The sequence below is a fragment of the Onychomys torridus genome, chromosome 14 (genome assembly GCF_903995425.1).
Source record: "Onychomys torridus chromosome 14, mOncTor1.1, whole genome shotgun sequence".
In the NCBI taxonomy this organism is placed as follows: Eukaryota; Metazoa; Chordata; class Mammalia; order Rodentia; family Cricetidae; genus Onychomys; species Onychomys torridus.
The window spans coordinates 5,402,169-5,418,583 of record NC_050456.1 but is presented as its reverse complement, the minus strand read 5'-3'; the positions used below and the strand labels follow the sequence as shown (position 1 = coordinate 5,418,583).

The window sequence follows — 16,415 nt, the reverse complement described above, 5'->3', positions numbered from 1 at the left end:
ATAATTTCCAACCTAGAAACTGGATATACTGCAAAACTCACAGTGAAACCAGGAGGAGGTTAAGTGTGTTTCTAAAATAGTATATAAGGTCTTAAAACTTTTGCCATGCACTTGGTTTGGGGAAAGTAATAAACAACATGTTCTGGTACATTTGCGGCTGTGTAAACAGGATAGGATTAAAGGCTGATATACTTTTATTTCCAAAAATGATGTCTCTTTGTCCTGCAGGGATTGTTAGACTTTTCCAGAAATATCAAAAAGACAAAATTGGCACTTTTGACAGCCACAGTCAGTGTTCAAAAGCAGCCACAAGTGATATGACAAAGACCGTCTTATCTGCTACATTTCCTGGTAAACAGGTGCCATTCTAAAGAAAAATGAGTGCAGGAAACTGGAAACACACAGGAGGTTTCATCATTACTTTCCTATAATAACATTGTTCATACAATCTAAAACCAGATTGTTGGTACAGTAGGCTGTAGGTACTCCTGGCCGCCCCCTCCACACACATCCATCAACTTTTCCAGATGAATTGCAAGGTGACAGTCTAGGCACATTCTCATCACCCAGGAGTGCCCTATGGCCCTTCCTAATACATCATTTCCACACTGCCTTCCCCCAATATGCACCACTGCATATATAGAGATATAGTTTCAAGATATAGTTTCATCTCTAGATACAGATGTTAACATCTAATGTTTCTAGCTGTACATGAACCATACAATACATGTTTTTGAATCTCTGGGTCCTTTTACTCAACTCCATGCCTTGTAAGAAAACCATTGAGGTGGTCGTGCGACCTCATCCTGGTCCTGGGTAGGTAAGTAGGTTTTCATAGGGTGGATGAACCAGGGTTTGGCTAGTATGTACCGCTGTTGGTGGGTATTTGAGCTGTTTCTAGCTTGGAGGATTACCAGCATACCACGAGCTGAATCAGATTGCATCCATCTGGCTTTTAGAATGTGTAAACTATTCAGAGATAACAGGCAGAAAGCTACATTTCTGTTAAAAATGTATCTTTCTTAAAGATTTTTTTCAAATTTACTTTAAATTTTTTAAACATTTAATCACCCTTTCTAAGTGTCAGGATTTCTTCCCTTGTCTCAAACAAGGCCACACTTTAAACAGACCCTCAAGGATCAGCTTGATTGCATTTCCCCCTCATTTTCTTTTTAAAAACAGAGTGTTTCGTGTTGTGTTGCCTAGGCTGGCCTGGAACTCATCAACTAGTCATGGTGATGTCTTAGTTAGGGTCACTATTGCTGTAATAAAAAACCATGACCAAGAAACAAGTTGGGGAGGAAAGGATTTATTTGGCTTACACTTAAATCATTGAAATCAGTCAAGACAGGAACTCAAACAGGTCAGGAAGGTGGAGGCAGGATCTGGTGCAGAGGCCATGGAGGGGTGCTGCTTACTGGCTTGTTCCCCATGGCTTCCTCAGCCTGCGTTCTTACAGAACCTAGGACCACCATCCAGGGATAGAACCGCTCACAATGGGCTGGACCCTGCCAATCAGTAATCAATTAAGAAAATGTCTTCTTGCTGCACCTCATGGAAGCACTTTTTCAGTTAAGGTTCCCTCCTTTCAGAGAATTTTGGTTCGAGTGTCAGGTTGACACAGGACTAGCCAGCACAAATGACTGAGGATTTAAATCCTTCTGCTTCTGCCTCCAGAAGGCTGGAATTACAGGTTTGCACTATGACATCTGGTTTATGTGGTACTGAAGACTGAACTTAGGACCTTGTACATGTTAAGCATGCACTCTATCACAGAGCCACATACCCAGTTCCTAATCATTTTTATTATTCTCTGATATATGTGAATTAAGTTTGTGTTATTAGCTTTTAGATCAAAGAACCCATGTATTTTTGAAATTTCTATTGGATAAATGAATTTAATAAATATTAATCTACAATATCAAAAATAAAATAAGATCTGGGCAAGGTGGTACATGCCTTTAATCCTAGTACTCAGGAGTACTAGGAAGATCTCTAAGAATCTGAGGCTAGTTAGCCTGATCTACATAATAAGTTCCAGGCAAGTGCTAGGGATGGAGCTCAGTGGTAGAGCAGCATTTGCCTATCATGCATAAAGGCCCAAGATTCAATTCCTAGAAACGTAATAAGTTAAGTAAATAAATGAATAAATGGAAACACTCAGGTCTCAGAATTCAGACAGGGAATGTTTGTAGGAAATTCTTTAGGTGTGGTAGAATATTAAGAGTATTCTCAGTTCACTCTAACTAGAAATCTCATGAGAGCACTGTCAGCATGAACAGAGAAGAGCCTCCCTTTTGGAAGAGAAGATGTGGAGAAGAGACAACAGGTCTAAGTATTTACTGGTTGTTCAAGCTGTTCCCCTCATCAAAGGCTCCAGGTCAGGCTGGATTGGTCTGTTCAGTAAGCCCACCTCGCCCACTGATCCCTCAAACTGCATGGAATACTTCAGCAGTTAACATGCCTCTAAAAGTTCTCATCAGAAATTCGGAAGTGAGATGTCCATGCTGACATCCCACAGCAAGGTAGTCATACATAACTGATTTAGTTTCTCTGGGAAAAAGAGAGCCATTTGCATATGACAAAAATCGCAAGAAGAAAGAAAGAAAATGAAACCTTGACATTACATTTGTGGCTAGAAGAAAAACATTTTTAAAAGCAAAGTTCTGGTTGAAATATTCTGGCATGAACAGTGAACCATCTTGTGTGGCAAAAGGAGGCAGAACATTGTTGTAGGAATGGAGAATGTGTCAATTTAATTGCTGAAACTGGCAAGACATCAGAAAGACAGGCTGGTGGACTGGGGAGAAGCTTAGTGAGTAAGATTACAGAGAGTATTGTCTGCTCTTGTAGAGCACCAGAGTAAGACTCCCAGTGCCCGTGGACTGGAGAGATGGTTCAGTGGTGAAGAGCATTTGCTGCTCCTGCAGAGGTTTGGTTCTCAGCACTCATGGTGGCTCACAACCATCTTCAACTCCAGTTTCAGGGGATCGGATGCATGGATGGGGTACATTTTTATAATTCATACATGTACAGTGAAATAAAAAACACAAATAATTAACAAAATTCCCAGTACCCACATCTAGTGGCTCATAATCGCCTGTTACTTCAGCCACAGAGAATCCAGTGCTGTCTTCTGGATTTTGCAGTCACCTGTACCTATGTGCGTACATAAACAGAAATAATGAAAATGTTTTAAAAAGGACGGGAGGACGGAGACATTAGACCAGATGTGGAGGGAGAGAGACTGTGCTGACCAGCTTCTGTGTTTCCCTGTTGGGAAAGAAAGTCCCCATTGGCGTTTCATTCAGTATGAAAGCTGGTCCTGTGGTGGTGGCACACACCTTTAGTCCCAGCACTTGGAAGGTAGAGGCAGGCAGATCTCTTTGAGTTTGAGGCCAGCCTGTTCTACATAGCAAGTTCCAGAACAGCCAGAGCCACACAGAGAAACCTTGTCTCAAAATACCAAAAAAAAAAAAAAAAAAAAAAAGAAAGTTTGAGAAGTTTCATATTTTCTTTCGTTTGCTCATTAGACTATCAGAGGAATAACAGCCCCCAAATTGTAATAAAAATTGATATTAGAAATAGTTTAACTATCAATTGCACTTAAAACATTGATGATTTACCTATTAATACTATTTTATGGATTATGAAATAGTCCACTGGGACTTAGACAAAGACAACAGACTCTAGATGAAACAATCTGAAGTTACTATAGCGTTGACGTTTTACATGACTACAAACTGTGTGTGAATAATTTTATGTTTATCTAAGTTTGTGTTCAGACTGAGAAGCCCAGAAAGCATTGCTGTGTCATCATTACCACTGCTGGAGGTGTCTGGGGGTACAATTTTGCTTAGCATTTATTTATTAATTAAAGTGTGTGTGTGTGTGTGTGTGTACATGTACATGCATGTGGAAGTCAGAGGACAACTTGCTGGAACTGGGTCTCCTTCCACAGTGTGGGTCCAGAGAGACTGAACTCAGCTCATCACTGGAGGCAGGCACCTTTACCCACTGAGTCATCTCACTGGCTCTTCTCAGGACAAATTGAACATTACTAAATTCTGATGTTGAATTCTTTAAAAGAAATTGTGACAAAGCTGGAGAGATGTCTCAGTCATTAAAGGCAAGGTTCCCAACAAACAAAATGTTTGCCTTAAGCTTAAATTATTAAATTATTATTTAAAATTATTAAGACATTTTGAGATCATGTCAAGCTAAATCTAAATGAGGAAGAGCTTTTAAGTAAGGATTATTAACACCTGAATTACTCTAGATCACAGATTTCTTTTCCTGTTAAAATCATGATGATAAAAATGAATGAAAGTTTGAAATGTGACTACATTTGCAGTATATAAACATGCTAACCCTAATTTTTTTTTTTTTTTTTTTTTTTAGAAAATGAATTCCACAAACCCATTGTGGGTAGCCTAAGAAAATGGATCAATGCTCTCCTTTGAAATCAGTTATAGATAGTGTTATAATTCATAGCCACTTCCTAGTTACATGACTTCGCATGTGCTGACCAGCAGTCAGGCAGAATGCTTAGTTACCCCAGGGCCTTATACCATACGCAATCCATGTACCTCATGATCACATAACCTATGCACGTGTGGGTGTAGCTATATAAGCCCATATGCACTTGCGTGGGGGTGATGTATAAAAGCAGATTTCACCCATTCCCTGCTCGCTCTCCTGCACTATTCATTTCTGGCAGGCCTATCCATGTTCTTATACTTTCCCTAATAAAACTCTTATAGTGGGTTCCATTGTACCTTGTGTTCCCTCTTGCCCAGTAAATAGCACCACAAATAACTAACTTATAGCACTGTGGTGACTTTTCATTCAGTGGCTTACTCATTCCAGAGAGGCGTATGGGATTGTGGAGACTCCTGAGTTTGGCCAAAGACATTCTGTTGGCCTTGGTATTCATTCATTTTCTGTTGCCAGCGGCACAACACCATAGACTGGGGGAGTTTTAGCAGACAAGTTTACTTTGATAACTTCATGTATGTCTATGAAGTATATAATGCATCTTGGTCACCCCCTCTTCCCTACTGCCCCCTTGTTCCCCTTCTCCTCCGGAACCCCTCGTTTCTTTAAACAAGTCCCTCCCACTTTGTTGCTGATGTTGTGGCCCACTGAGTTTATTGTAGTTATTAGTAGTAGTAGTATTTAGTTAGTTAGTTTCAGGTGACTTGAATTCAGATTGCTTGCATGAGCATGAGTAGTTGGTGGGTTGCGTTTACTGGATCAAGGCAAGTTGCCACTGAATATTATGATTTCCCCTCCTCCAACAATCATTAACTGCCAATAGCTCCTTAGGGAGCAGTAATGCTTCACAAGCCCCTCCCATCCATGGTGGCATGTTGACAGGGGCTCCAGCTTGAGCAAGTCACAACAGCTGCTGTGAGGGGGTGCAGCAGCCATGATCCAGATATCAGTGATTTGCAGCACTACCCACCATCTTTTGGCTTTTACCCTCTTCTGTGACATCCCCTGAGCCTAGGAGTCGGTGATATGTTTCCCTTTAGGGCTGAGAACTCAACAGTCACTTATTTATTCTCAGGCCTTAGATCACTTATCAGTCTCTGCACTAACTGTCGAGCACTGCGAAAAGAAGCTTCTCTGACCAGTGTGAGAGCAGCATGCGCTATGCGTAAAACCTACGTACTGAGAAGGCAATTCGAGCTCATGTCCATTTAACAAAAGTACAGTTGCAGTGCACCTCCCTGCAGGGCCTCTGATCTCCATAGCCTCGTTTCTGATCAGGTGTATAACATGAGGCATATATTCCCCGCTGTGGAGAGCAGGCCCAAACCCAAAGAGAAGCAGTAGTTTTCTTCTTTAAAAGCATGCCACTATTGTACCTGTGGGCACACAGACCATCTTTGCCTGGCAGATTGGTAATATAGCTCACAGGGTTCACAGCTGGGTAAGAGTTTGGATGCCTTTTCCTCCCCAGTAACCTGCACAGCACTTCCCGTCTCTATGAAAGGTATGCAGCAGAAAGGAAGTTTCCCGATCAGTTGAGCTTACTTCTTTATGTCCTGCAACTAAAGTTTCTCACTTTTTTTCTAATGCCACCAAGGTACAATCATGGGGGCCGCACCCCAGTGATGTTATCTAATCTGAATCACATCCCAAAGGTGAAGTCAGATTATGTTTCCATCTTCCTAATACCTCACAATGGGGAATCAGTTTAAATCCGTGAAGTCTTGGGGAGACACTAAACCGTATTCAGATCGTAGCTGCTTCTGCAGATCTTAAAACTGTGTCACCCTCAGACTTCCTTTCTGTGCTTTCTGCCCCTTCCCCATGCCTTCCTCTCCCTGCTCTTGCACAGGTACACTTGCAGGGGGGTTGTCTAGCATTTCCAGGCTCCTATTCCTTCCTGCGCCCCACACTGAGGTTTTCCTCTCCAATGAACGTCTTGCACATTTAACTCACTCAGCCTTGGCATTTAGACTCTTTGAAGATCTGGAAAGATTCCCAAGACTTTGTCTTTGCCATGGCTCAGAATGACATCACAAACAGCTAGGTGTTGCAGCCCATGTCTCTATTTGCAACACCTGGAAGCTGAGGCAAGCGGATCCAGCATGAAGTCAGCTTGTGCAATATATATATTCTGTCTCAGAAAAATAAAGGGACAAATAGTAGCAGCAATGACAAAGACTGGACAGGGAGGGAGAATAAAGAGAAAGCAGAAGAAAGGAGAAAGTGAGGGAGGAGGCAGAAGAGAGTCCGGAGGGTAGAAGTGGGTTTGAAATTTCAGCTCTTTGTCTTCCTTTGATTCTAAATGTCAATTAAATAGTTATCTATTAAAATATTTCCTGCCAGTTCTGATTCTGTAAGAAATGAAATCAAGGCACAGTGCTAGAGAGGAAGAGCAGCAATCAGACCTACTGGGTAGGAGGCAACCACCACATCAGTTTATTACTAGTCTACTGAGAGTGACATAAATATTCAGTCCATTACTTCTTCACGAAAGGACCATGTACTTCACACTGAAACACATTTTATAAAGCCTGTTTTCATACTCAGCTGACAGAAAACATACCAGTTTTAAACAGTAGACAATGACTTAATCAAGTTTTCTTGTTTGTGTATATGTACTTGTGTGTGAGTGTGCATGCATGGTTCTGTACTGGAGCATGTGTGTGTAAAGTGCTACAGGTGCTCAGGCATGGTATGCATGCATGTGGAGACCAGAGGTGAACTCAGGTATATTCCTCCGGCCCCATCCACCTCTTTAGTCTTACTGACCCAGCTTGCTATATATATGCAGACTGGATGACTATTGAGTCCCAAGAATCCATCTCCTGTCTCTACATCCTCAGTGCCAGGGTGTCTTTCCTTTTAGTACTTAAAAATATTTTTTTTTTCTGATCCGTGCTACTTTTAGTTATGGGAATGTGTGTGTGTAAGTATGTGAACTTGAGTGTAGGTGTCCACTGGAGCCAGAGGCGACAGATCCCTGGATTGGAGTTGCCAGTGGTTGTAGGTGCTGGGCACCTGATTCTGTCCTCTGCAAGAGCCGGTCTCTCCATGTCTGTCTTCTTTCCTGTTTGAGACAGATCCGTTATTCAGTCTAGGCTAGTCTACAACTCACAATGCTCCTGCCTTTGCTTTCTCAGGGGGTTACACGGATGCACTACCAAGCTTGGCATCTAAATACATTTTTCTTTTGTCCATCCAAATCTTTCAGAATTTTAAATTATGTGTGAACTATGAAGAAAAGATTGAGACGGAAGTAGATATTTATGTCTTGGAATTGTTTACCCTTTATTTGATTGGGTATTGGTGTCTCAGATTTTCCTGTTGATACTTCTTTGTAAACTTCTGAATTTCTTTTTATTTATTTATTCAGTTTTAAAACAAGGTCTCCCTAGGCAGCTTTGCTGTCCTGGAACTCACAGAGTTCTGCTTGCCTCTGCCTCAGAAACACGAATTTAAGACAGGCACCACCACACAAGGCTTAAAGTTCTGGAATTTAAAAAAAAAAAGTGGAATTGAAAGTATAGTTTGGAGTTGAGGGTCATTTCCCATACAATTTTAAAAATATTTCTGGGCGTATATAAAGATCAAGAAGGATTACAAAAGACACCAAATCCATGAGAGTTTGTATGGGGAGGTTAGAGGAGGTAGGAAGAGGCTAGAAGAGGGCGTACAGTATTTGAAGTTATTTTAAATAACTTCTTTAAATCAGTGGTTTTTTGACCCATACATTCAGGTTACAGTGTGAAGTTATAGGCTCAAAACATACAATAAATTTGAAAATCTTTCCTTTTTTAGATTTATTTTAGTATTTTATGTTTATGAGTGTATGTGTACCATGTGCATGCCTGATGCTCACTGAGGTCAAAGAGGGCACTGGATTCCCTGGGACTGGAGTCACAGATGGAAGTGATATTTGGATGCTGGGGTCCTCTGCAAGAGCAGTAAGCTTTCTTAACCACAGAGCCAACTCTTAAGGCCCTTGAAAATCTCTTTATAAAATCCACCATTGGTAGAAAGTACCATGAAATAACCAAGCCTTTACCACCAGTCTAACAACCAGAACACAGTAATGGTACTTAAAACACATTAGCTGGACTAATATCATCTGATATGATACTTTATTCTATGCAAGGGTCTGTCAAAACGTGCTTGATATACTTGTAATATTCTAGTTAGAGGAAGGAATCAGAATTCAAGACGCTGAAAATAAAGTGATAATAAATTAACTGCATCCGTTATTGAAAGGCCTCCCCAGCTCTTATTTATGCGAAGAAGCATTTTAAAATTCAGGACCCTGCCACAAGAATAACGATCCTTGATTGCTTTAGCACATACGTATTCCATAAGTATTTCTCAGGTCCTTAGCAGAGTAAGTCCTCTTGACCTGAGACCTGCCACCATTCTCGGCCACATTTCATACCTACGTTGAGAGAAACAGGTTTTTGTTTGCTCCTTTTAGTATTTCACTTTTTTTCCCCCCCTTTCATTGCCTCCACCCTCCTTCTCTGTCAATCTTTCATTCTTGTCTTCTTTCATTCAAACGAGGCCAGGTGCTTCGTTTTGTTTTATCATCTCGTTCAAAATGGTGCCACGTCACCCACGGGGCAAGAATGGAGAGGCGCTTTCCTTTCTGCTGCCAGCGTGGAGCACCGCCCTCTTCTGCTCACCTGCTGGGGTGGGGGTGCAGTGTCGGGGGATGACACCCAGGCCACTGTCACGGCCCCGGGCCGGGTTCCCTCGGGGCGGTCTAGACCCCCTCCCCCTCCGCAGAGCTGCCCCGCCCTCCCGGATCCGGGTCGGCCGAGCGCATTGATTTGCATATTTCTACCTTTGTTCCCCGGCCGTGGCCAATCAGCGTGCGGGGCGAGGCGGGGCGGCGGGGCGGGACGTGCAATCGGCGGAGCCGCTGCGCCCCGCAGGTTGCAGAACGGGTGGGAGCCGCTGCAGGCGCGGCACTGCAGCACTGAGCCTGAACTCGAACCCGAACCCCCAGCCCAGCCTGGTGCACAGGCCCAGGAGGTTAGGATCCAGCGGCTACCCGCCCGGTCCCGCCGAGGACGCCTCGACCCGCAGACGCCCTCCAGCCCACGCGCCACGATGGTGTGCGGGGGCTTCTCGTGCTCCAAGAACTGCCTGTGCGCGCTCAACCTGCTGTACACCGTGAGTAGCCCGCGCCCGGTGGCACCTGCGGGGGTCGCCAGCCTCCTCCCAGCCCCGCTAAGCCCCAGCCCGCGTCCCTTTGCCGCCTTCCCACGCCCCGGCCTCGCCCGCGGCCCCCGCCCGGGACCCCGATCCTGCTTGTCGCAGTCTCCGCCCGTCTTTCATTGTGGCTCTCTGCAGCCCTTCACTCTGGCATCCCTGCCCTCTCCTCCGTCCCTCCCCGCTCTCGCATCGCTCCCCAGGATCCCATCCCCATCCCTCCAGCCGCACGCTCCCGACTCCCCATCACATCTGGAGCGCGACCGAGGCTGTAGAACAGCCCGGGCTTGGAGGACGGTTTTGCGGGGTAGCGTGGCCTGGTATGGACCCGGCGGCCTGTGGATGGCGCGCTTCTGGCTCAGCCCTGAGCGCTGTTGTTTGAATGGAGGCCGCCTAGAGACTTCACAGGATATCCGTGGCTTCCGAAGTTTGTTTCGTGCTTACATAAAGTCTCTTTGTTGATGTTCCTGTCAGTGAGGTTCCAACCTGATGCTTTTCCCATGCCTTCTTCCTCCTCCCCCTTTATCAATATCTAAACTCCATTTCAGGCGAAGTCCTTCAGTATATAATCCTCCCCACCCAGGTGGTTTGTTTGTTTCTTTCTTCTCCCTGCTTATAAGCCTGTGCCTCCCAGTCTTGACGTTGAAAGCTCGTTTTCATTTTTGAGGCGTAATTCTGGCTGAACAGGAGGAAGACAAGGTGACGTCTGTTGAAAATCTTCCACATCCCAGCCTTTTCATGTACATTTGCCATTCTGTTATTTTTCTGCGGCAAGCGGAGTTGTCTGCATTTTATAACGGTAAAAACAAAAAAACCCAAAACAAACAAACAAACAAACAAACAAAAATTAATACGTTTCCATAGCTCGTCTGGAGTGGAACTGAGCTGTGGAATCTAGATCCTTCCATAAGCTGTCTCCACTGTGTGGACGAAACTTCCTCTCGGCCATCTCACTCCCATGATCTCTTCTATAAATACACCTGGTGCTTGCAGCACCCACCCTGAAAACAAACCCAGCTCCCCTGCGTTAGCAGAGCCAGGCCATCTGGGCCAGCTTAGGTTACATCCATGGGCAAGAGAGGCTGGCTGCTAGGGGTTAAAAACACAGACAACCGGTCATTTTACCTTTTTTTGGTGAGCGTCTGGACACAATGGCAAAGCTCTGAAAGCAGGCCAGAAATAGGCATCAATGGCGTAAGCTTTTCTGGCTGGTTCTTAGGAATCCAGACAGTAATGTTCACAAATGGTAGACTTGGAAGGAAGATTCTAGAACACATGGGGATGTAGCTCCTTGTAATTGGAGATACATGTCAAGTTTCCTATCGAAATCCACCCGTCTCATGGAAAGCATGCCTACCATGTTGCTTGCTTATAAAGTAAATTCCCATCGGTTCTTCAACCGTTTTCTCTTATTAGCGTGGATGATCTGCTTAGAACGTCATGTTTTGTGACTTGAGCTCCCTCCCCCTCCAGTGATTCAGTCATCTGTTTACCTGATTCTCCATCTTCCTGTGCCTGCGCACACACACAGCACAATGGCTGCTTCTGTGCTTCCTTGCCTGTCTGTATCTACCAATGTGCTATCCATTTTGAAAAACAGGAATGTTTTTATTCAAACTGAGCACCATTGCTTTCAAGACACATTATTTCCAGCTGTATTTACAGCATGTCATGAACACCAGGAGAGAGAAAAGTTGACCCTAAAGGAATATTTTATGATTATTTAATATATGTCCCCCAAACTATTGACCCCCAAAGTGTGTTTTGTTGATTTTTAACAGGTGTGCAGTAAAATGTAATTAATTGGAAATTCGTGGGGCTGTAAATATGGTTTGCTTTTTAAAATCCTAGACTGTTTTAAACAAAGGGACAGTTCTTAAAATATGCTGTTATCTGTCTCCTAAACATTGCAAGTAGGTTATAATATAATAAGTAGGTTATAATATGGTAAATAGGTTATAGTGTAGCAAATGTAACAGTTTATGTGGTAGGTGAATGAGAGGTAAAGGTGGACGAGATTTTCAACAGGCAGAAAAATCTTCTGCAGCTATCAATTAAGTTCTGTGTCTTCACCGTCGCTCCCACATTTGAAGATATTTAAAAGAATGTTGTTGCTGACAGAGTTGAGCTTGGGCTCTCGGAGGTATTTTTTTAGGGCAGGAATAAGAAGAGCCTTTGTAGGTTTCCTCTGGCTCTGGTAACTGCCTCTTAGGTCTGCTCAGTGCTGCAGGATTAAATATGAGGTCATTTCTCAGAGTGTTAGAACCAGGATTGCATGTGCAAGAGGCAGGTGCAAAGGCCCCTGCCTGTGTTAGACATCATCGCTGTTGTTTTGAAGCATTTCCTGAGGAACTTGGGACTCTAGCCACAAAGCTGTGTGCATCAAGTGATCGAATGAGCTTCGTCAGTATGACCAGTCTAGAAACAGAAAGCAGGTCCCTAAAACACGTTGGAAGGAACATCCCCCAATTTGTCACGGGAATTCGGTGACCCTATGGAGGTGAATGGTGGGTTTTTGTTCTTTTCTACCATGGTTCTTTTAACTGGGGGGACTCTCTGGTACTGGGATAACCTTGGGTTAATGTAGTGTATGTAAACAATCTGTACATGTAGATGGAAAGGGGAAGCCGAGCAGTGCTGTAAGGAAAAGGACCACTTGCTTCAGAACTTCCTGTATTTAAAGATGACGAGTTTCTTTAGTCAACAGTGTTGGTTGTGTCCTACTGTGTGTTGACATTAGCCTGGAAATGCAGTAGCAAACCAAATAGGGCTCTGAAGTAAGTATGCTTTGATGAAGACTGTGTTTCATTTTGCATATGATCTTGAGGACAGTATTTATTCTGCCAGTAAATTTTGTCTATCTTGTACTGCATGGAACCCATGGGAAACGAATATAGAAAAGCCCTGTATGAATACGTACTTGCCCTGTATGAAGAAGGCTCTAGGTGGGGACTGGAACCCACGGGAAACGAATATAGAAGCCCTGTATGAATACGTACTTGAAGGCTCTAGTTGGGGATAGCAGATGGTGTGTGAGAATTTAGGCCTGAGTTTTGAAATCTTTCTGAGTTAGAAAGGGGTATTTGAACTGAGGAAATGAAGGAGTAGTTTGCAAGTCTCTTTCGTATCTTCAGGGCATACATATAAATTAAAATTAGTTTGGGAAATTAATTATTTTATTTATTTATTTTGAGCTGGGGTACTGCCCAGTCTGGTCTTGAACTATGTAGCCCAGGCTGCCCTCAAACTTGGAATCTTCCTGCCTCAGCTTCTTTTTCCTTTCAAATTACTTAGCTGTTTATTAAAGTTAATCAAATATGTAAGTTCCTATTAATTCAGAATTCCAAAAGTTCAAGGGTAGGGGGGTAAGTTTTGCTTTCAGTTATGAAACAGAATTACTATTTTATATCAAATTCAAATTACTGTCTCCAGGTTTCACGGCGAGAACTAGAAAAGGTTCCGGATATTTAACTATAATGGCAGCTCTTCAAATTTCCCACTGAAAATTGAAATTTCAGAATCCTCTGTATCTAAAGTTCCTGATGCTTCGTTTTGGCAAGTAAACTCACATGGACCCCACAGAACCCCTCTCTAATGCTCCTTGTCTCCAAGGCTGTGACTCAGATTATTCAAGCCATTGGGATTTTGACACATACAGGCTGCTGCTATTAAGTCAACATGCCCTGGGAAAGCCAGAGTTCATGTCCACAAATGAAAACAATGGTCTTTTACTTGTAAGAAAATAATGACTGATATGTGTTGACTATAAACATAGAATTACAAATTTTAGATTATTTTCTTTTCTTATTAAATGTGTATATGTGTGCCTCATGTATGCAAGGCAAATAGTCTACCATCTGAGCATATCCCTAGCTCCTAGATATTATATTTAGCTATATTTATTTAAATAACTATTTAAATATTAATATAAATTTATATTTAATATAAATAAATTTAAATATATTTTATATTTAGTACAGTTTTTCGTCCTAACCGAGTCATTAAAATTCTGGCAAATTGTAGTTTTATATTAGTCTCAACTCTTAAGTAAAATATACAATTACTTCAGCTAAGGAGAATCTCCTTATTGAAATTGCTTTCAAATGGTTATAGTTAGCATTTTTCAAAATTCTGATCATTTTAAACTATTCTAGTTTATTTATTTTGCTATTTATTTATTTATTTATTTAGAGACAAGGTCTCACTATGTAATCTTGACTGGCTTACAACTCACTATATGTAGACCGGGCTAGCTTCCAACTCACAGAGATTCTCCTGCCTCTGACTCCCCAGTGCTGGGATTAAAGGCTGCACCACCACACCCAGCCTCATTTTGCATTTTTGAACCAGGGTCTCACTATGTCGCTTGAGCTGTTCAAATTTAATATCTTCTTGTTTCTGCCACTCTTGCTGGTTAGTAGGCTTGCGCCACCACACCTGCCTCTTCAAATTACTTTGATACTTTGATGTATGACTAGGTGTGTGCAGTAGTATCCCTTTTATTCAAACCACTAAAGGTCCACATGATCTCTGACATGCACCACTGAAAAGAAGCTCACATTCAGAGTGAAGCAAAGTTACTTTCTCCATTAAATCGCAAAGACGCGGTGCACTTGACAAGAGTCAAGTGTGAGTTAGGAGAGGGGTACACTAAGTGCATTGCCTGCACGTGCATTGGGGCTTTGAAGCCACAGGGTCTGCAACTAAGTTTAATGTGTTCTGCTGGACTCAGTTTTCTTATCCACAGAGTTCTGTTCTGGAAGAGGTTTTTTAAGGTATTTTGTTTAGGCTTACACAAAGAGGATCTAGGAAAATAGGACATTGATTCTTAGATCACAAGGACATTGGACTTCAGGCATAGGCTTTTAGTCATTGTTTGTGAAGTTTCTGAGAAAGGGGAGTGCAATTCTATTGTAGACTTCTGGTTAGTGATGGCAAAATTCCTGGCTGTTAGCCAACCAGGAGACAGAGGGAGAACACTTTTCTTTTCTCATGGCCTTCTGCTTCCTAGCCAGTAGTGTCCTCAAAGTGAAACAGGTTACAGATGTGCGTGCAGATGTGCACTACTGAGAGTAGTCATGAAGTTATTGCTGTAACAAAAGCTTGGAAAAATGTTATCAGCTGAAGTGGAAGGAACAAATTCTGGGCCTGTTTTGAGGGTGGGGCCAAGATAATTTCTCATGGATTGAAAATGGGGTACCAGAGAAAGAAGCAAGTGACAGATGCCTCATGGGTATGGCCTAGTCCCCTGGCAAGATGGAATTGGATTACCAGGACCAGAGAAGGTTCAGTATGAGACGTGATGTCAAGGATTCTCAGAGTTGTTAACGAGCCTTTGAGACTCACAGCACTGGACATCAAGGGAGAGGGCTACCAGGAGATACCTTCCAAGGCACCACGAGCATTAGAACGGCATCAGCAGAGCTGCGATTGGCTGAAATCAGTAAGTCAATGAAGGCAGGTAGAGAAGGGCACTGCTCCACTGACGGAAGCAATGACATTATGAGGTCTAGGTGACAAGGTGGATTCTGCAAAGGAGCCAGGAAAGGAACAGCTGTTTAAGCAGGAGGAGAACGTGATAGAGTTGAATGTTGGAAAAACAGCAGTGTCAAGGAGCTGGGCTTGACCCTGGTATCAGGCGGTGCTGATTAAGGCACTAAGACTAAACTGGCTGTAAGTTCATGCTCTCACTACCACTCCTGGAGGATTTGGTGCTGGGGATTGAGCCCAGGGCTTGCTGTGACCGAACCTTGGTGCATGCTAGACATCTAGTCAACCTACTGTGCTCCGACCCCAGGTACTAGTTACTGGGTTTAACATGAGGAAGTTGTTGCAAAGAGCTGGTCTCCGTGCCCCACTCCCTTTTTCTTTTTGTAGTAACAACAGTCAGGACCATGTCCCCATCGTTTTCTTTGCTCAGTGCACAGGGCAGCATGAGTTACTGAGTACAGAAGTCGGCAGAGGGCTGCTCTGCCAGTAACCCCACCTCTCTTTTGTAACTGCTGCAAAGAAAAAAGGGGGTGGAATTTCGTGGGCAGCTTGGTGGCATTTCAAAATAATTGACCTTGGAAAATGATTAAGTCAGGATCCCTTTTAGTTCCCTTTTATATAATTTCATTACAGGAGTCGAGTGCTTTGTGTTTTGTGCTTCATAAGCAAAAACCAGTGGTACTGTAGAGAACCCTACAGGTATGTGCAGGAGCAATGTTTGCGTCATTTAAAGAGTTACAATGAAGGAAGAACTGGAAGTTTGGCTTCATGCTCAGTGCCTGGCTACTTAGCAATATCTGGATTATTCCTGGGCTTCACATCTTCAGCCAGATGTTATATGTTATAAATACATCTGTTTGCTTGATTTTTGAAATCACAAGTTCATAGCAAATGAAGCACCTAGGGGAAGGTGCTTTGAGGCCTTTGTTTATGTATAACCAAGTTCTGTATGGCATTGTCAATATACAATCCTGTGCTCTCATAGTAATATTTTAGGTTTTTCTTGCCTGCTGCTTCATCAGAACTACTGCTTTTTGTTTATTTTGAGACAAAGTATCACTGTGTAGCTTTGGCTGGCCTGAATGTCCTCTGTAGAGCAGGTGAATTAAAGGCCATAGAAATCTGCCTGCCATTGCTTCCTGAGTGCCAGCCTGTCTGCCTCCCTTCCTTTTATTTGTATTTATTTATTGTATGTGTATGTGTGTGTGCCTGAGTATATGTAT

The 16,415-nt window shown here is 43.0% G+C and overlaps 1 protein-coding gene and 1 pseudogene across 1 annotated transcript in view; one reads left to right on the top strand and one right to left on the bottom strand.

The window, feature by feature from the left end:
- The window catches only part of LOC118595634, a 58,270-nt pseudogene extending 48,947 nt beyond the window's left edge, over positions 1–9,323 (bottom strand).
- Positions 9,324–9,384: 61 nt separating this feature from the next.
- The window catches only part of Tspan13 (tetraspanin 13), a 28,052-nt gene continuing 21,021 nt past the window's right edge, over positions 9,385–16,415 (top strand). Inside the window, exon 1 of the mRNA XM_036206310.1 lies at positions 9,385–9,663. Within this exon, the coding sequence (XP_036062203.1) occupies positions 9,601–9,663 (63 nt within the window). The 5' untranslated portion in view covers positions 9,385–9,600. The remainder of the gene's footprint in view (positions 9,664–16,415) is intronic.